Here is a 20,498-nt window from a genome sequence, read left to right as displayed (position 1 = left end):
GTACTTCTGAGTATATTCTGGGTTCCAACTTCCTGTTGGAACTTTTTTGTTCCAACGGGAGCTTTCCTGTTCTCCATTTTTTTTTCTTTCTGAAAACTGACCATCCCTGACCCTATTTGCTTCCTCTCTTCTAGGCAATTGGTCTCTCTGGCAAACTCCAGCTAAACCAGGGGGACACCGTCTTACGATCTGAAGGGAAAATCGGCCTTGGAAATAACGAAGGGACGATTACGGTGGCTTTACGGAACAACAGCAAGCTGGAAATGAGGAACTATTCGGCGGAATTTTCAGTGAGCTGGTGATAACTAATAAGGGGAAATACTGCATCTTTCTGACTTCTCTCTCTCTGTCTCTCTGTCTCTCTCTCTGTCTCTCCCTCTCTCTCTCTCTCTCTCTCTCTCTCTCTCCTCATAAAAAGACATCAATACTGTCTTCTTGTCTTGGATTATCCCAGAAAGTGACTAGAGGAAGAAAGGAGGTGGCATAATATGGTATTGTTGTGGTTCACCGGTTGCCGCTGCGGACAGTAGCAGATTTGGATAGTGAGGAAGAAAGGGGACCAGTCAGGGAGTCTGGAGAGGACTCAGATGAGGGTCCTGCATCCGATGCAGAGATGGGGCCAGGACCATCTGAGAGTGGGGTCCTGACTCCGGAGCCTTCAGAATCTGGCAGCAGCGAGGAAGAGGAACAAGGGGAGCCTGTTCCCAGTGCACGTATGTGCAGAGCTGCTGGAAGGCGAGAGCAGCTGAAGCAGAAGGGGAAACTCAGGAGTAAGGCTGGGAGGTGGTTGCCCCTCTCTTAAGGGATAAAAGTCAGACCTCAATGACGAAAAGCTTTGCAGGAAGCAAAGCAGTTCAGTCATTTCTGAATCCTTCTTGAAGTTCTGTAAACTGGTCATTTTTTTTCTGGGTTGTTGGGTTAGTTTATGTTAAAATTAATTGGACCTGGTTTTTTTGCAGCATTCCACAGCATTGAAAAGCATGCTCTTGTCTGGAGGAACTGTGTATAATGAGTTTTGGCTGGGAATGCAAGTAATTCCCAGTGTCGCATTAAAATGTTTTACTTTTAAAATAAGTTTGTGTTTCATTAAGTTTGATGAAGCCTGGGTCAGAACAAATATGGCTGGTCCTGTTTGATTCCATTCTACCATTAGGTAGAATTCAGGTCGGCTTCAACTTTACTTATTTGGTGACCATTTGACGTTACAACAGCAGGGAAAAAAGTGACTCATGACCGTTTTTCAGACTTAAGGCTTCTGCAGCATCCCCAAGGCTACATGATCAAGATTTCTGACCCTTGGCAACTGACTCATATTTATGACAGTTGCAGTATCTCTCGGGGTCGTTTTTGCAAACTTCTGACGGGCAAAGTCGATGGGGAAGCCAGGTTCATTTAAGAACCGTATTACTAACTTAACAGCTGCAGTGATTCCCTTAACCACTGTAGCGAGAAAGGATAGAATAGAATAGAATAGAACAGAATAGAATTCTTTATTGGCCAAGTGTGGTTGGACACACAAGGAATTTGTCTTTGGTGCAAGTCCTCTCAGTGTACATAAAAGAAAAGATACATTCGTCAAGAGTCAAGAATCATCAGATACAACACTTGATAATAGTCATATGATAATATGATAATGATAACCTATGATAATAGTCATAGGTACAACAAGCAATCAAATCATACTAGGAGACAGCCCATATAAATCGTAAGGATACAAGCGACAAAGTTACAGTCATACAGTCACAAGTGGGAGGGTACGGGTGATAAGGAGTGATGAGAAGATTAACAGTAATAGTAGTGCAGACTTTATAAATAGTTGGACAGTGTTGAGGAATTTATTTGTTTAGCAGAGTGATGGTGTTCAGGAAAAACTGTCCTTGTGTCTAGTTGTTCTGGTGTGCAGGGCTCTATAGCATCGTTTTGAGGGAAGGAGTTGAAACAATTCATGTCCAGGATGTGAGGGGTCTGTAAATATTTTCACAGCCCTCTTTTTGACTCGTGCAGTATACAGGCCCTCGATGGAAGGCAGGTTGGTAGCAATTGTTTTTTCGGCAGTCCTAATTATCCTCTGAAGTCTGTGTCTGTCTTGTTGGGTTGCAGAGCCAAACCAGACAATTATAGAGGTGCAGATGACAGATTCAATGATTCCTCTGTAGAACTGGATCAGCAGCTGCTTGGGCAGTTTGAGTTTTCCGAGTTGGCACAGAAAGGCCGTGAATGGGGGCAAAACTCCATAAAGGTCTCACTTAGCAACAGAAATGCTGGTTGTAAGTTGAGGGTGACCTGTAGTGGGGAAACCTAGCAGGAATATAGCAGAGTGACATTTTAATAGGAGATCTCTTATGTTTCAGAGAAAAGAAGTGAAGGTATATTAATGCAGCTTGTTCCAAACAATTTTTTACTGCAAAAGATTCTCTCCCAAGAGAAATACAGCTGTCAGGAGCTTGACTTATATCTGCCTGAAACATCTTTTTACCACACCTAAATTGTGCTCCACTGTTCTTATTTTCAACGTGTGAGTGAGTATATGCTGCCATCTCCTGATCGAAATAGCCACATACTTACATTAAGAGGAGAACAGAGGTGGTATTCAGCAGGTTCGGATCAGTTCTGGAGAACCGGTAGTGGAAATTTTGAGTAGTTCGGAGAATCGGCAAATACCACCTCTGACTGGAGATTTTACAGTATCCTTCCCCTGCCACACCCACCAAGCCACGCCCACAGAACCGGTAGTAAAAAAAAAAATTGAATCCCACCCCTGGAGGAGAATCTACAATCCATTTGAATCACGATACTGTCATGTCCCTGTCGGAGTCTGAATCTGAGAAGAAAGATGAACAGCTGACAGGGAGTGGGAGTGCGGCTCCATTGGCTGTGGAGGAAACTGGGGAAGGGCAAAGTCCAGCTGGGCAGAGCAGGGGAGTGGTAGAACAAGGGAGAGGTAGAACAAGGGAGAGGGAGTTCAGAGGAAGACCCAGGCCCACCGCCTCTTCATCCTAGGGCACCACAGGGAGGAATGGAGAAGGGAGCAACATGGATTGCATGGTTTGACAGGGAAGGAAAGGGCCCTGATTCCCTTCATTAGCCACAGCTGGGAAGAGAATTTAAAAGAGATGCATGCTGAGTGCAGCAGCTGCTGGGAGCAAACGTGAATTTATCTCAGGTTCACTTGGTTGTCTGTGTTCCTGGCATCTTCCCAACCATGTTGAGTTATTGCTGTGCCTTCACATCAGGAATTCTTGTTCCTGGCCTGCCGGACTAATTACCTCATTTTGCCTTGATTTGACTTATAGTTACAGTTTTTGTTGACCACATTTTGGACTTAATTCTCTGCAGCCAAAGGCTGTTCCTGGGAGAGTTTTTCTCCAGCCAGAAGGTAAGCCAGGATATTGGGGGCAAAGTTGGAGCTGATAAAGGGACTCTTATTGAATATCTGACTGTGTTGCCTTTGTGCCATGGTCTGGGGGCATCACGGAGACTCTTGTTATGAGATCCATCATGAGCTTTTGATTTTTGTAAAAATCAAAGTTATCCTGAAAGCAGGAATGGGAAATCAGGATGACCACAAGGCTCTCTGCCCAAGTCGTGTTCCTAAACTTCTCCCAAAGCTTTCGAGAAAGTAGAGAAGTGGTAAGATGTTCTGGAACTTGAAATGAAATGCTCCTTTCATCATAACTCTTTTGCTCGGTGTCTATTCTTGTGGTTTGTCTCCCTCACCCAGCTGAAAGGACCCGAGGCTACTTGGATGGATGTGAAGGCCTGTGTGACCTCTTCGGCTGATCAAAGCCAAGTCCTTGTCGAGGGGAAGATGGATCATCCAAACGAGAAAGTGAAAATAAAAGCCATCAGAGGAAAAGAGTGTCTTCGGTATTACATGGGATACTTGAAAGGTAGATTCGACAATGCAGGAGTCTACCCTCTTCTTGGATTTTTCAAAATTTGCCTCTTCTGAAAGGAGTTACTACAGAAATTTTCCTTCCTTCCTTCCTTCCTTCCTTCCTTCCTTCCTTCCTTCCTTCCTTCCTTCCTTCCCTCCTTCCTTCCTCTTACCTTTTCCTTCCTGCCTCCTTTTGTCTATCTCCTTCCTTCCTTCATTCCTTTCTTGCCTTTTCCTCCCTCCCTCCCTTCTTTCTTTCCTCCCTTCCTTTCTTCCCTCCTTCCTTCCTCTTGCTTTTCCTTCCTGCCTCCTTTTGTCTATCTCCTTCCTTGCTTGCTTGCCTTTTCCTTCCTGCCTCCCTGCCTCTTTTTCCTTCCTTCCTTCCTTCCTTCCTTCCTTCCTTCCTTCCTTCCTTCCTTCCTCTCTCCCTCCCTCTCCCCTCCCCTCCCTTCTTCTTTCACCTTACTGCCTTCCTCTCTTTCTCATAGGAAATTCCAAGGACGCACTAGAATTTTCAGCTTGTATGAGTGGTCAAAAGCATACTGCACTCAATGCCCGCCTGGTTGTAAACAGACGTGAGGAAATGGGACATCTCACCATGCAAGCGTCTAACCAAAGTCTGAATCTGAAGGCCCATGGCTGTTGGGATCTTGTCATGAAGACTGAGGTGGGATTCCATTTAGCACACAAGGAGCTGGTCTCTCTCTCCCTCCCTCTCTCTCTCTCTCTCTCTCTTATTCAAATTCATAAACACCAAACCAATAAACAAACTTAGTTTAAAAAATAAATAAACATAAGCAGTTGTAGAGATGCAACTACAGTATTAGGTTAGTAAACTGACCTGGTTAACCATTTGGGCCAACGCTATAATGTGCTGCAGCTCCGATTTAGGAAAATCCCTGGATAAAGGCCTCTCTCCAGCAAATGAATCTTTAATTGTGGTAATTAGATACAACTAAATTGAATTTGACTCTTAGTGTCTGTACAGTATATCCATTTTTTGTCACTTTGATCAATCTTTAGTTGTAACTCATAATCTTTTGATGAACATTCCAGATATCTCCTTAATTTTATTCAGTGTCTTCTCATTCCTCCAGTTCCTTCAACCTTGCCAAGGATAGTTATTTTTTTAATCCATCTGCTTTGCATGCTCAAAATATATCAATGTCTGCTTACTGGTCTTTATCTCATATGTCAACCTTTATTTGTTCAAGACTAATTAATTACTTCTTCTTGCAGTCCAAGACAAATCTATAATTTTAAGGCATTTATCTTCTTTCTTTCTCGGTGTCCAACTGTTTCAGTTTTTAGCTTTAGCACCGGAAGGACCATTAACTACCATGATATTTATTGTCATTGAAATGTCCTGATCAATGTTTATTCCAAATCAGATCAACCTGTTGCCTCAATTTGACTCCAGAGATATGTGTTCTGCTCTGCTTCTTCAGCTAATAAACTATATTAACCACCCTAAGCGTCTTTCCGGTTCTTACAGTCAAAACTGGGTGAGATTACGTCTGATCTCCAGCGCAGACTGGTGGAAAAAATAAAAAAATTGGAGGAACACATTCAGGATTTCAGAAAATCGGTAAGATATTAGTACGGATTGTGTATGTATGTGAATCTCATTTTTCAGCACCAAACTTTGTAGTTTGATCTTTTGTCCAAAGAGATAAGCTTATTTCCAAAGAAATCTCTGGATTCCGTTCTGATTTTCTAACAACACTTTGAATCCTGGATCAAATTTAGATTTATTTTCTTGGAAAGAAAAATTATGCTGCTCCCTGATGTCTATCAATTTCAGATATCCACTTCTTTTTAAAATAATAATAATAATTTGAGGTAGTTCTAATGACTATGGTAGTTGCCATAGTCATTAAATGTGAGGACTGGTCATACGTCAGTTTTTTTTTCAGTGCCATTGTAATCTGGGATGGTCACTAAACAAGTGCTTGTAAATCCAGGACCACCTGTAAAAGGATCCTTAACCATTTTAAATTCAGGGATGCTGATAACCTAGTAAACATGAAAGAATAGATTTGGGAACACACTCAAATTCACAGGCATGTTTGACTGTTTTGAGTGCGAGAGAGACACAGAAAGCCAGAGAACAGAATAGAATAACAGAGTTGGAAGGCACCTTGGAGGTCGTCTAGTCCAACCCCCTGCCTAGGCAGGAAACCCTACACCACTTCAGGCAAATGGTTGTCCAATCTCTTCTTAAAAACTTCCAGTGTTGGAGCAAGTCAGAACTTCTGGAGGCCAGTTGTTCCACTGATTCATTGTTTTCCCTGTCAGGAAATTCCTCCTGAGTTCTAAATTGTTTCTCTCCTTGATGAGTTTCCACCCGTTTGCTTCTTGTCCTGATTTCGGGTACTTTGGAGAATAAATAGCTTGACTCCCTCTTCTTTGGGGCAGCCCCTGAGATATTGGAACACTGCGAGATCCAATTACCCTTTCCCTGCCTCAATATGGTTTGTACTATAGATCCGGCACATTGGATTTCTGTATGATGCTGTCGGCTGGTCTTTGGAAGTCTCCCAAGAAATGCTACGACTCCTCCACCGTGGGACGAGCAACGCTGCTCGGATGTGGGAGCAAAGTGGACTTAAGCGACTCCTACGGGATCGCCTCCCCGTGTACCTGAGGAGCCTTCAAAGCATCCTGCAACAAATCCAGCTGGAGCTGCAAAGTAAGCCCGGATGGGTAAAAGAAAGGTGTAAACTACAGAGGGAAACAGCAGCCTTGAAGGACAGGAAGAAGGCAATGACCAGATAAAAGAGTCTTCCTCCCTATTTGATACAAAGATAAATGGGGAGCGGGAGAGAAACATAGGCAGATTGGCAGGAAATCTATTTATGTATTATTATTTATTAAATTGTTGTCCCACCTTTATTACTTTATAGGTAACTCATGGCAATCAATATAAATGAGCCACAGGGGTGCTGTGGTTAGAGTGCAGTACTTGCAGGCTACTTCTGCTGACTGCCGGCTGCCTGGAATTTGGCAGTTCGTAAAATGAGGACCCAGATTGTTGGGGGCAATAGGCTGACTCTGTAAACCACTTAGAGAGGGCTGTAAAGCACTGTGAAGCGGTATATAAGTCTGAGTGCTCTTGCTGTTGCTCTTCCTTCCTTCCTTCCTTCCTTCCTTCCTTCCTTCCTTCCTTCCTTCCTTCCTTCCTCCTTCCTTTTCCTTCCTTCCTTCCTTCCTTCCTTCCTTCCTTCCTTCCTTCCTTCCTTCCTTCCTTCCTTCCTTCCTTCCTTCCTTCCTTCCTTCCTTCCTCCTTCCTTTTCCTTCCTTCCTTCCTTCCTTCCTTCCTTCCTTCCTTCCTTCCTTCCATCCATGGTGTGCAGTGGGTAGAATGCAGCATTGCAGACTAAGTCTGCCCACTGCCAGGAGTTCAATCAACCTTCCAGCCTTCCAAGGTCGGTAAAATGAGGACCCAAATTGTTGGGGGAAAGATGCTATGTAAACTGCTTTGAAAGGGCTGTAAAGCACTGTAAAGCGGGATGTAAGTCTAAGGGCTATTGTTATTGCTATAAATAATGCTCTTTCCACCTATTTTCCCCACAACCACAACTCCATGAGTTGAATTGGATTGAGAAAGGCTGGTCCAAAGTCACCGAGCCAGCTTGATGACTAAGGCGAGACTACAACTCACAGTCTCCCGGTTTCCAAGCCAGCACTTTAACCACTACATCAAACTGGCTGTACCTCTGTTCCTAAAGCTTTACAATAAAAGTAGTCTTGACTTGATAAATTGGATTTCAAGTCTGGCCTAACTTTAAGAGCTGACAAATGGTGAGACACGCCAAGCGAAAACAGAATACATTGATGAATAATCTGTCCAACATGACACTATATTTTCCTCCCAGACTTGAATTCTTGGTGGGAGAGATGCTAAGGACAGCCTAGATTTTTTTAAAAAGAAAAAATGTGTTGATGTAAAAACTGAATAAAGATCCAAGAGCCCATTATGTCAACAGCCATCTGAAAAGGTTTCTATTATCAATGCTGGAAATATTTTTGTTCTTACTATGTTGTTTTTAAAACATCTTACTCAAGAGCCACTAACCACCCTAAAAGATGCCTACTATGATGTGACTCTGAAACCTTTGGATGAAGTTTGGCAGCAGAAGACCGATGCGTATCTAAAGAAACTTCAGGCACTGGTGCCGACGGTTGTGAAAGACGTGTGGCTGATGGAACCTATCCAGGTTGCATTGAGAGCTCTCAAAACTGGCTTTGATATGGTTGGTATTGTATATTTTCTCTTGTACACAGTTCCTGGTAGGACTTTTCTTTTTTTAATAAACTTTATTGAATTTTTATTACATTAAAAACATAAAAATATATCACTCAATAACAGCTATTTGTGGTGCTTATCATATAACAATCATTTGTGCAATATTTACAGATATTAATTTGTGCATAATTATATTCTTATTCTATCTATATTCTATATTTAATAATTACCTATCCTTAATCTGTCTCCAATCTACCCAGCTATACCATTGTTTCCATACCTTATAAAATATTGAAGTTTCCTTATCTTTTAAACTCAGCGTTAGTTTATCCATTTCAGCACAATTCATAACTTTTTGTATAACCAGTTCCTCTACAGGTGTATATGGCTGTTTCCAACATTGGGCAAAGGTGATCCTGGCAGCAGTCAATATGTGTAATAATAAGTATTTTGTGGTCTTTGCGTATTTTTGTTTGAAGTTCCCCAATAGGAAGAATTCTGGTTCTATGTCTAATTGTTCATTGGTAATTTCCTGTAGCCAATTTTTGATTTTAAGCCAGTATTTTCGAGCCTCTGGGCAGGACCACTACGTATGATAATATGTTCCCTCTTTTTTTTCACATCTCCAACATATAGGGGTATGACTTTTCTTAACAGGCTGCATGGATGTTGCTTTCATTCCCCCAATGAGAACACTGAGGCTGCTGTTATAAAAATAAAAGAGGAACACAGACAATCCACAAGCAATAAATCTTACTTTAAGATCAGAGGTTTATTTCATTGGCAATTTGGAACACAAAAAGCCATCATTACATTACTTATATCAATAACCCATTGCAATGAGGTCCAGAGACAGTAGCTAACATCCAAAAGGACAGCTACTATCAGTGGCCATAATTTGAGATTTTCCCCCTTCTTTTATACCTTCTTCTTCTGAAGCCAACCCAGTGGTGTGTAATCTTACTGGATGTACTTCCCTCATACTGTCCATCAATGAACACCCACTTGTAGGTATATATGCCAGTTCGCTTACAATCTGCTACTTTCAGTTCACTTTTTTCTCAGAGTCCCAGATATTCTTGATCCAAAATAGCTCTGATTGTCTTGCAATTATGTGTTTTTGCAAAGTGGCAGATTGCAAACATTTTGCTATGCCTGCAAAATAAGCTCAGACTACGCTTTAATATATTGTTAATTTGAGGCGTTCAACCAGACAGAGCTTTAAAGCCTACTTGTCCATACTCCCATGTGCTTGTTGGTAGGATCTTGTGAGTAAAATCTCCCACTTCCTGTTATATATGGCTTTCCACAAATAAAATGAAACCAGTTTCCTGACGGCTGTTTTACTTGTAAACCATGGAGAGTTGCACGACTGCGCTGAATTAAAAAAATATAATGTGTAAATAAGTATATGTTCATTTGACATTTAATGCTTCTGTTTTAATAATAAAATCTAAAGGTGATTATTATTTCATCGTGATAACAGGCAACCCAACAGATACTAAACTGGGCAGAAGCCAAATTATCCCGAATATTCAGCAGGCTCCAAAAATCTATATCGAATCTGTACAGATTCTCACCCAGGTAGCATACACTTTTTGTTCTTTTATGACTTCTTGTTACATGGCCGTCTCGTCCTTTATTTCTCCCTCCAGTTGTGTCTCAACTGTGGTTGTATGTCTAGGACTACCTTCACTTTACTCTAACAGATAGTCCTCAACTTACTGTTCAACCATTTATTTAGCAACCATTCGAAGTTACAACAGTACTGAAAAAAGGGACTTATGGCTGTTTTTCATGCTTACGGCCATTGCCGCATCCCCACAGTCACGTGATGAAAATTCAGACACTTGGTAACTGGCTCATGTGATGCCCTTTGGCAACTTTCTGACGAGCAAAGTCAAGAGGGAAGCCGGATTTACTTTAAAAACCATTTTACTGATTTGACAACTGCAGGGATTGACTTAAAACTGCAGCAAGAAAGGGAAAAAATGGGGGGAAATTCACTTAACAACCGTCTTGCTTAGTAACAGAATTAAGGGTTCAATTGCGGTGGCTAAGATGCTGAGCTTGTCGATCAGAAAAGGTCGGCAGTTGGGCGGTTCGAATCCCTAGCGGCATGTGACGGAGCGAGCTCCCGTTACTTGTCCCAGCTTCTGCCAACCGCGCAGTTCGAAAGCAGGTAAAAAATGCAAGTAGAAAAATAGGGACCCCTTTGGTGGGAAGAAGGGAACAGTGTGTTCCGTGTGCCTTTGAAGGCATTTAGTTCTGCAGGCCACATGACCACGGAGACGTCTTCGGACACGCTGGCTCTTTGTAAGGGAGACAAGCACCGCCCCCTAGATCCAGAAACTACTAGCACAGATGTGCGAGGGGAACTCTTTACCTTTACTGTGGTTCTATGTTGAGTTCTGCAGGTTCTTGAGTTTTATGGATGCACAATCATGCCATTGGAATTTGGAAGCTTGGCAATTGGCTCCTATTTATGACGGTCACACAGTGATCATGGGATCACTGTTCGCGACCTTCTGACATGAGAAATCAAGGGGGAATCCGGGTTAACTTTACAATCGCGTTACTAATTTAACAACTGTGGCAAGAAAGGTCGTAAAATGGAGCCAAGCTCACTTAAGAACTGCCTCGCTTAGCCACAGAATTATGGGCTCTGTTGTGGTTGTAAGTCAAGGACTACTTATCATGAGTTTTTGCAAGATCTTGAGTTTTATGGATGCACTTCCAAAGCTGCTTTAAATCAATAAGTCGTCCGTGTCGATGCCTTGCAGGAACTGTTCTGTGGCATTGAGTTTGCCTGTTGTGCCCAAAGGAGGAGCCACATTAGATATGATCCAACTTACAGACCACATCATTGAAGAGAAAGTTGTGAAGCCCCTTCGGGGCCTCTATCACATCAATCTGGCTGCAGAATACTACAGATTCAAGCGAGCCATCATGGAGAGCCCTTTTGAACGTAAGTTCTTGGAGGCACTTTTCATTTTGATCCCTCCGCTTCTTTTACAGCTCTTGAAAGATGAGGAGGAGGGATCCAGCGTTGGTTGGTTGGTTTGTGTCAACGTTCCAAGTAACAACCTCCAAATTAAAAGACTCCCGAAGACTGTCGTCTTCTCAAAGATCCATTGTATTAGAGATGTCGTATTGGCATATCTGAGGAAATCCCAAACCTGAGATTTCTGGGGGGGTTTCCTCAGCCCAAAGAGAATCCAAAATCCAGCCCTTGCACCCAATAGTCCATCACATGGCCCAATCATCATCTCGTACCAACTGGAGGCTATCCCTAGTCACTCCCCTCCAGGTGCAGAGCAACATGTCCTTGACTCTCTGAGAAAGGAATGTTGTTGTGGCTAATTTTCCATCACTCCTTGAAGTCCCCGTCCCAAATTCCTAGGCATTAAATGTGGCAGCCCAGAAGCCTCCAAGAATAATGGCTTCCAAGCTGACAGTTTGTTTGCTTGCTTGTTTGTTTGTAACATAGTGGTTGTGTGTTTCCCCCCAATGAAGAGGTCTTCCTCCCCACAATGGGCCCTACAAGACCAATAAGTAATTCAGGGGTGTCCAACCTTGGCTACTTTAAGGCCTACAGACTTCCTATTCTGGGAGTTGAGGTCCACAGGTCTTAAAATGGCCAAGATTGGACACCCCTGCTCTAAATTATAAACTCTTCCATTCCATAGTTGAGGGATGAGGGCAGCTAGATGGCTTCTAGACAACGAAGACTTGTCTGAAAGACTGTTCGGGTAGAATCTTATTTCAATGCCATGTTCCAGAATAATATTAAGGTTTAGTTGGGGTGGCCCAAAGTCTGAATTTTTTCTGACAAAACAGCCATGCTGACTGGGGAATTCTGAGAGTCAAAGTCCGCAGGTCTTAAAATGGCCAAGATTGGACACGCCTGCAGTAACTGCATGATGTTATGTTTGGACTCCATCCAGATCAAGCCTTGTTGATGGGTACCAAGCACCTATGGACATTCGATGGGAAAGTGTACAGCTTGACCTCCAACTGCAGTTTGCTGCTGGCCAAAGATTTTTCCCAGGATGCCTTTACTGTCATCCTAAACCAGAGCAGTGGTGCAGACAGGTCTCTATACGTCAACATGAAGAAAAGAGTTGCCATCATTTACCCCGCACTGAAGGTAAAAATGGGAATTTCAGTTAAAGTTTTAGCTGTTATCAATCCAGACAAAACCAAAATGTATGGAGGGAGATGCTAAGGTTAATTAATGGTGCATCCAAGCTCCCCCCCCGCCCCCATTTTTTTGCTATTTACAATCAGGTGATAGGTATGTCAACGATCCATCCTTCCCCATTTTGGATAATAGCATAACAACAAATCCCAAGGCACTAAACCAAGAATTTGGGTTCATAGAATGTAGAACAACAGGGTTGGAAGCAGAGGTGGGATTCAAAAAAATTTTTTTACTACCTGTTCTGTTTGGTGGGCGTGGCTTGGTGGGCGTGGCAGGGGAAGGGTATACTGCAAAATCCCCATTCCCTCCCCACCCCGCTAACCTGCTTTCTAGCTCCGTTCTCCTGTGCAGGGCAACCAAAGAAGACCCAGACAATCAGCTGGGACTTGGGAGGCAGAGAATAGATGGGGGCTGGGTCAGTCAGAGGTGGGATTTTCTGGTTCTCCGAACTACTCAAAATTTCCACTACTGGTTCTCCAAAACTGGTCAGAACCTGCTGAATACCATCTCTGGTTGGAAGGGACCTTGGAAGTCTTCTAGTCCAACCCCGTTTGAGCAGGAGACTCCATTTTGGACAATTGGCTATCCAATCTCATCTTGGAAACCTCCCAGTAATGGAGCACCCACAGCTTCTATAGGCAAGGCATCCCATTAATCTGTTGATTAGTTGTTCTCCCAATTTCTCCTTAGTTCTAGGTTGGATCACCTAAATCAACCCTAGATTGAGTTCAGTTTAGGTTGGGAAAGAGACTCTAGCTACATACTCAGCTCTGATTTAAGAGTAACCTAAATCATCCACATATTTCTACTGGCTTGCATTTACCCTCTTGTAAGCAATCTTCCCAACCTGGATTTTTTTTAAAAAAAAACCAACAACTTGTTTTCAAATAGATCTACAAGCAATACAACACTTCGCTGTTGAAGGACTGCGGTAGTTTTGACGTCCCCCTCCAAGAAAATGGCACCACAGTCCAGGTGGATACAAACCAGGTTGAAATGACTGCAGCCGACGGAGCCTTGGTTTTTTGCGACCTTCGTTACGATTTCTGTACTTTTACCTTGGATGGATGGCATCATGGTTTGTACAAAGCATTCAGATGTGACCAAAGTATTCACTTTAAGAATGAATGAACGTTCTTTAATGGAGCATTAAAATAAGATAGAAGTATGGGGCATTCTCCGATTCTGTCAAAGCTGCCTTTGTAATCTGCGTGGTATTCAGAGTTTTGCAGTGTTAATTCAGCTCCAGAAAAAATAAACACAGATGCTGGTGCTTCATTTAACATCTTTATAAACATAATAAGTAGATTTTACAAACCGGTTGTAGATTTCTCCAACATGGAGCAAACTCAGACAGAAACATGTTGCAAATAACTTCAGTAGCAACTCAGGAGCCTAGAAACCCACATCAGTTTCACTTTCAGCAGGCAAGCAAGTTAGTTTCATCTTCAATAGACAGACTCAGAGCTTAACATAGCTGCAGAGCTGCAGAGCTTAATATAACTTAATATTACAATGACCTCATTGATGACCCTTCCTCTGTCAAGGACCTAGGAGTACTCATATCTAATGACCTAAGTGCCAGAGCTCACTGTAACAGCATTGCCAAAAAGGCATTAAGAATTGTAAATCTAATCTTACGAAGCTTCTCCTCTGGAAATATTGAATTGCTAACTAGGGCATACAAAACTTTTGCTAGACCAATACTCGAATACAGCTCATCTGTCTGGAATCCGCACTGAATATCGGACATTAATACAATCGAGCGAGTCCAGAAGTATTTTATGAGACGAGTACTACATTCCTCTGCTCGCAATAGAATATCCTACACCACCAGGCTTGAGATTTTGGGCTTGGAAAATCCTGAATTACGCCACATCCAGTTGGACTTCAGCGTAGTACACAAAATTATCTGCTACAATGTCCTACCAGTCAATGACCACTTCAGCTTCAACCGCAACAATACAAGAGCAACACAACAGATACAAACTCAATGTTAACCGCTCCAAACTTGATCACAGAAAGCACGACTTCAGCAACAGAGTGGTCAATACCTGGAATGCATTACCTGACTCTGTTGTTACATCCTCAAACCCCCCACTCCTTTAACCTCAAACTAACCACTATTGACCCCACCCCTTTCCTAAGAGGTCTGTAAGGGGCGTGCATAAGTGCACCATCGTGCCTCCCGTCCCTGTCCTATTGTCCCCATTTAATCGTACCTATTTTCTGCATTCTTACTCAGGTTTATACTTATACCTATTATTTTGTAAGCGATTGACAAATCAAAATAAATAAATAAAATAAAATAAATAACTGTGGAGTTGCAAAGCTTAATATAGAGCCACGCTTAGGCTACTTCTTGTTTCAGTTTCCAAACTCATTGGCTGATTTAATCGCTATGCCTATTCTCCGGCTAACCTTGTTCCCATACTCAATTCCACTTCATGAATATACTCTGACGCAGGGATTCATTTTTCTTTTTCCTATTCTTTCTAGGTGTGTCCGCTGGTCTTTTTGGTACCAACGATAATGAAGCTGGAAATGAATGGATGCTTCCTGACCATTCCCTGGCTAAGAGCTTGCCAGAATTCATACAAGCATGGCAGGTATTTGGCAGAGGAAATATTGAACACAAAAGGAAAGCTGCAATAAGACAGGGCTAGGAGTACAATTGGTCAACAGTTAAAGATGTTGAAAAGCTAACCATCTGGGTTCCAGACCCAAGTGCCGCCTGATAGGGTGAGTGAATTCCCGTTATTTGTTCCAGCTCCTGCCCACCTACCAGTTCAAAAGCATGCAAGTAGATAAACAGGTACCACTTCAGTGAGAAGGCAACAGTGTTCCAATGTGCCTTTGGCATATAGCCATGCTGGCTTCATGATCATGGGAAATTAAGGGGGTCCATTGTGGTGATAAGTCAAGGACTACCTGTACTGTAAAGAAATAGTCAAGAAACAGTTGAAAGTAGCGACAAAGCAAATGTCAAGATTTGTTCCTCCATGAATGCGGATGGTGGAACTCATAAGATATGTATGAATAGCTGGTCTCTTTAAAGATGTGATATTTGCTGAATGCACAGCCATTCATTTTGGGTAAATAACCTTTGTCCTTCAAGGCGGACATAAGCTACGCAACGCAAGCTCTGAATTGTTTACACTGACAGGGGTGTGTTTGATTTTTCTCCTCCAAGGTGAACGGCCATTGCAGTGAAGTCAAGAGAGATGGCAAATCTTGCGTCAATGAGCAGAGCGCTACAATCTGCCAGATCTTTTTCCAGGATCCCGCCTCACCTTTTAGGAACTGTTTTGGAGTTGTAAGAATATATAATGCTAATGATGTACTGTATAATGGTTTAGGGATGGGATGGTAAGAAAAAATAGATTTTGCCATTGGCAGGGGGGGTTGCATTGAAAGACCTCCAAGGTCCCATCCAGCTGATTCTGTGTTGTAACCTCAGAGTAAGAGGTACGTTTATAGCTATGATTCTCACTGCTGTAAAAAAAAGGGAAGCTATTTTTTAAAAGTTCTTTTCTGTCTTTTGCACCTGTGACTTTTCTTTCCTTCCTTTCCTTCCTTCCTTCTCTTTTCTTTCTTTCTCTTCCTTCCTTTCCTTCCTTCTATTTTCTTTCTTTCTTCCTTCCTTCCCTTTTCTTTCTTTCTCTTCTTTCCTTCCCTTTCTTTCTTTCTTTCTTTCTTTCTTTCTTTCTTTCTTTCTATCTTTCTCTTCCTTCCTTCCTTCCTTCCTCCCTCCCTCCCTCCCTCCCTTCTTTCTTTCTTTCCTTCTTTCTTTCTTTCTCATTCGTTTACACAACATCTTTATGGATTCTTTTCCTGCTAAAAAAATACTTGTACTTTTCTATCATTTTTGTTTGGTCTGCATTTTATGAGCACATTCAAACAGATGTTCTTCATTAGAGTCAGACTAAAGGAGACTGCTATATTTACCCAATAAACATCTGGACATTTTTCTCTTCTTTTTCTTAAAAGGTGAATCCTGAACCCTTCTACCACTGGTGCAAAACTGACTTGTGTGAACAACAGAGCATCAAAGCAGCCTGTAACTTAGCTGCAGCTTTCAGGCATCTGTGCAATCGGAATTTCATCCCAACAGAGATGCCCCTTCAGTGTGGTAAGATGTTCCACCTCCCACCTCCAACACACCACCAAATAAATTACAGACTTTAGAACTGTTGATGTAGAACTGTCATACCTCGCCACTCAAATATGTCACATTGCAATCATTACACGTTTACAACCATTCGTTGAGCACTTTACAGCTGGCCCTCAAACTTCCGACTGTTGCAACATCCCCATGGATACATGGGCTAAAATATGGGCACTTGGCAAGCCGCATCTATTTACAACAATTGCAGTATCATGGGGTCATGTGATCAACACTTACAACCGGCTTCCAAACAGCAAAGTCAATGGGGGAAACCAGATTTGCTTAACCACACAGGCAAAAACAGTCATAAAATCAGTCGTGATTCACTTAATAACTGCCTTGCTTAGCGATGGAAATTCTAGTCACAGTTGTAGTCATAACTATGAGGATTCTCTGTACTGTAAGCTGCCTAGAGTCATGTAAAACTGACATGGGTGGCTACATAAGTCAAATGAATAACTAAATAATGACAATTTTGTTTCATTTTAGAGACGGCAAAGTGAGGCTGAGAAGAAGCTGGTTGCTTGAAGCTATGCTTGCTATAGAGGGAGGATCTTCCTACTTAAATCCCCCACCAGCCCAAGCTCAACTCTAACAAGATCATAAGCTTCATCTTACAAAATTGTCCCGTGTTGGCTTAATGAAAAGACTGGAGGAGTTGTTAAGATTAGCTTTGACTGTTGCAGTAGCCACCAACTGTTGGACCATCTGGAAGAAGTCTTCAAAATGGCTTCTCCTTGTGTTTGCTATGTTAAAGAAGATACCACTCGAAAAGTATCTGGCACTCAGCAAAGAGTTGCAGAATGTTAAAATTAGATCTCCTTGTAGACATCAGTTTAGAATAATTTTGGAGAAGATTTGTACTGGATTTTTTTTTTCCCCTGCTGCTCCTAATAACCAAATAAGATTTCAGTTATGTTCAACAGAAGTGGATATTCAGCAGGTTCTGACCAGTTCTGGAGAACCAGTAGCGGAAATTTTGAGTAGTTCGGAGAACCAGCAAATCCCATCTCTGACTGGCCCCGCCCCCATCTATTCTCCACCTCCCATTGAATCCCAGCTGATTGTCTAGGTCTTCTTTGGTTGCCCTGCATAGGAGAACGGAGCTGGAAAGCAGGTTAGTGGGGTGGGGAGGGAATGGGATTTTGCAGTAACCTTCACCCAGGAGTGGGGTGGGAATGCAGATTTTACAGTATCCTTCTCCTGCCACGCCCAACAAGCCACACCCACAGAACCAGCAGTAAAAAATTTTTGATGTTCAACCACATTTGAGATAATTAGCGTTGAACTGGAAGGGCATCGACATCTGGAATGAACTGTCAGCAACAGCTTGTTCTTTGGTAACTCCCCATTTTCAGATGATATAAAACCCTACTCTTCTGGAAACTTTTAACACCTCCCTACCACACACACACACCCACACACACACACACCCCCCACACACACAGAACATACACAAAGAAAGATGCCCTGGGGGAAAAAAATCGCTGAGGAATTTCTGACCCGCTGTAGGACTTTAGGACCAAAAGTGAAATAGTTCAATAAAAAGCAGAATTAAAATGTGAAATGGTTGCAGTTGTTTTATTGCTTATGTATTTGTATGCCTGTTTTACTTAATATTATAATGTAGGACCACACAGATTGAAAACATGCGGAAGAGGCTTTCATCCTTCAGCAGACAGACAATGGCTAAAACGATGTAATGATGAATGAAATAATCTATATATATAAAAGCGAAATACCACTCATGCATCGTCACAAAATCTCCAGAACCGTAAAGCCTACAAACTTGAAATTGGGCACGTCTGTTCCTCTTGGCTACTAGGTGCTCACGAAGAAAGGATTTTTCAAAACGACCATCAGAGCATTAATATTTCCTATATTATTATTAACACGCTCTGATGCTAAGGAGCTCTACTCCCCCTCCCCACCTGAAAAGAATTCTGTTCCAAATGCAAAACACAAGCAGAGGAGTTTCAGTTTTAGTTTCACATCAGCAACCAGCTTTAGTACAGTTGAGCTAAGCCACGCCCAGGCTCCTTGCTGTCTCGTGCACACAGTAAATACTGTTTCAGTTTCCAAACAGCCTGCAACTCTCACACACACTGACAGGATGCTAGCCAGATGAATACCGATGGATCCTGGTAGGCAGAGGCAGAATTCCCCCCACCCCTTATTTTCCTCCCCAAAAACTATGCCTGATCACAGTTTCGTAGCGAAGCACAAGTATCAAGCTTGTGTGTGTGTGTGTGTGTGTGTGTGTGTGTGTATACATGTATGTATACACATGCATATACGTATGTACATATATACATACACACATATTTATAATAGTATATAATAGTATTTATATGAATTATACATCAATACTATATATGCATATATATATATATATATTTGCATTTGTACATCTGTATGTGTACGTACAGTATATGCATGTATGCAAAAGCAAGATTAAAATTTTAATAATTTTAATTAATTTTAATAATAATAAAATTAGAGGATAAAATCACATCATCGCTTAGAACCTCATCTTCGGGAGTCCAACCCCTCCACCCCAACCCCTCTCCCCGCCCCATATTGGCTGGGAACGCTGGGACCTGGAGTCCCAAACCATTCCAGGCGTGGAAAGGCAGCCCCGCCTCAAAAAAACAGAGCCAAGGACCAAGGACCATCGAGAGCGCAGCGGCTAGACCGGGGGGGGTGTACGGCTTTCGCGACGCTTTTACGACGGCGCCTCTTTCCCCTCGGCGGCCGGAAAGCGCTGCTTGGGGAGGCGGAAGCGGAAGCGCTCGGGGAGGGGGGGAAAGGGGAGGGCGCAGCGAGAGGGAAATAAAGAAGAGGCGGCGGAGGGCGGCGGAGGGCGCTGGGATGCGACGGAGGGACGGTGGTGAGTGGCTCCTTGCCGCGCCTTCACCCACCCACCGACGGGGGCCCCAGCCCAGCCGCCGGGGTTGCAGCAGCAGGCCGGGCCAGGGTCCGGGAGGTGGGGGAGAGTCCCTATGGGGGTGTGGGAGGGGGCTTGCCCACGGAGGGGTCGCCCCTCCTGGGCTGGGGCTGGAGCCGCCACCCGGGCAGGCGAGCCCCCCGCTCGAGGAGGGAAAGGCGGCCGCGAAGGCAAGCGGGTGGGGGGTGCGGGGGGGTTCTTCCACGGAAGGGGTGGCGTTCGCTCTTGGGGACGCCTCCGCCCGCCTTGCAGCTCCGGCGAGGGGAGGCCTCGGGCTGGGTAAATGGTCGGCTCCTTAGGCGGGTCCCAAGGGTGCAATGGGCGTCCCTGTCAGGGGCTTGGAAGCAGTGGTGGCTCTGCTGCCCTGAGGGTAAACCCGGGGGCGGGGGTGGGGGGAGAAAGGGTCACGGTGTTTATTATTATTATTATTATTATTATTATTATTATTATTATTATTATTATTATTATTATTATTATTATTATTATTATTATTATTACTATTGCTATTGCTATTATTATTGCTATTATTATTGCTATTATTATTACTATTATTATTACTATTATTATTACTATTATTACTATTACTATACTATTACTATTATTTTATTATTACTACTATTACTACTTTAGTGAGATTCACAGCCTTTGGGGCTGGTTGATAGCTCAACAGCTCAAATTATTATTATATTATTTTATTATTAATAATAATATTCATTAAATGTGAAACTGAGTCAACTGAGCATTTAAAAATGTATCACAAATATCATTGACTGGTGCTGATGGTGGATAGGGGTTTATGCCAGCATCCTAGTATCAACTAAGACATTATCATTATCCATCATCATCATTGCTATATAAGATTTCATCTTCAACTAGCTGGATACCCATGCTTCGCTATGAAACTATGTGGTTGGGCTTAATTTTTAGGGAGGAAAATGCGGAGGGGGGTGGAATTCTGCCTCTGCCTCCATCGGTATTCATCTGGCTGGCGTCCTGTTGGTTTGTGAGAGAGTTGAGGGCTGTTTGGAAACTGAAGCAATATTTGCTGTGTGA

At 42.8% G+C, this 20,498-nt stretch overlaps 2 protein-coding genes across 6 annotated transcripts in view; both read left to right on the top strand.

Annotated features, from left to right (window-relative positions):
* Positions 1-18,062, top strand: part of APOLTP (apolipoprotein lipid transfer particle homolog) — a 66,949-nt gene extending 48,887 nt beyond the window's left edge. Inside the window, exons 48-61 of the mRNA XM_087912745.1 lie at positions 135-290; positions 3,722-3,890; positions 4,366-4,544; positions 5,373-5,465; positions 6,365-6,583; positions 7,948-8,133; positions 9,613-9,710; positions 10,910-11,094; positions 12,074-12,276; positions 13,222-13,408; positions 14,830-14,939; positions 15,524-15,646; positions 16,321-16,462; positions 16,988-18,062. Of these exons, the coding sequence (XP_087768871.1) occupies positions 135-290; positions 3,722-3,890; positions 4,366-4,544; positions 5,373-5,465; positions 6,365-6,583; positions 7,948-8,133; positions 9,613-9,710; positions 10,910-11,094; positions 12,074-12,276; positions 13,222-13,408; positions 14,830-14,939; positions 15,524-15,646; positions 16,321-16,462; positions 16,988-17,001 (2,064 nt within the window). The 3' untranslated portion in view covers positions 17,002-18,062. The remainder of the gene's footprint in view (positions 1-134; positions 291-3,721; positions 3,891-4,365; positions 4,545-5,372; positions 5,466-6,364; positions 6,584-7,947; positions 8,134-9,612; positions 9,711-10,909; positions 11,095-12,073; positions 12,277-13,221; positions 13,409-14,829; positions 14,940-15,523; positions 15,647-16,320; positions 16,463-16,987) is intronic.
* Positions 18,063-19,268: 1,206 nt separating this feature from the next.
* MARF1 (meiosis regulator and mRNA stability factor 1) overlaps positions 19,269-20,498 on the top strand; it is a 39,782-nt gene continuing 38,552 nt past the window's right edge. For 3 of the 5 annotated variants that reach the window (XM_087942084.1, XM_087942083.1, XM_087942082.1), the window contains exon 1: positions 19,293-19,388. The gene's annotated coding sequence lies outside the window, so the exon portion shown is untranslated. Of the gene's footprint in view, positions 19,393-20,498 lie in introns of all 5 variants that reach the window. The other 2 variants (XM_087942085.1, XM_087942081.1) reach the window with 1 other exon arrangement.

This window comes from Pseudonaja textilis, chromosome 14, assembly GCF_049901715.1.
Source record: "Pseudonaja textilis isolate UNSWEBS1 chromosome 14, rPseTex1.2, whole genome shotgun sequence".
NCBI lineage: Eukaryota > Metazoa > Chordata > Lepidosauria > Squamata > Elapidae > Pseudonaja > Pseudonaja textilis.
This window is presented reverse-complemented; position numbering and strand designations above follow the sequence as displayed.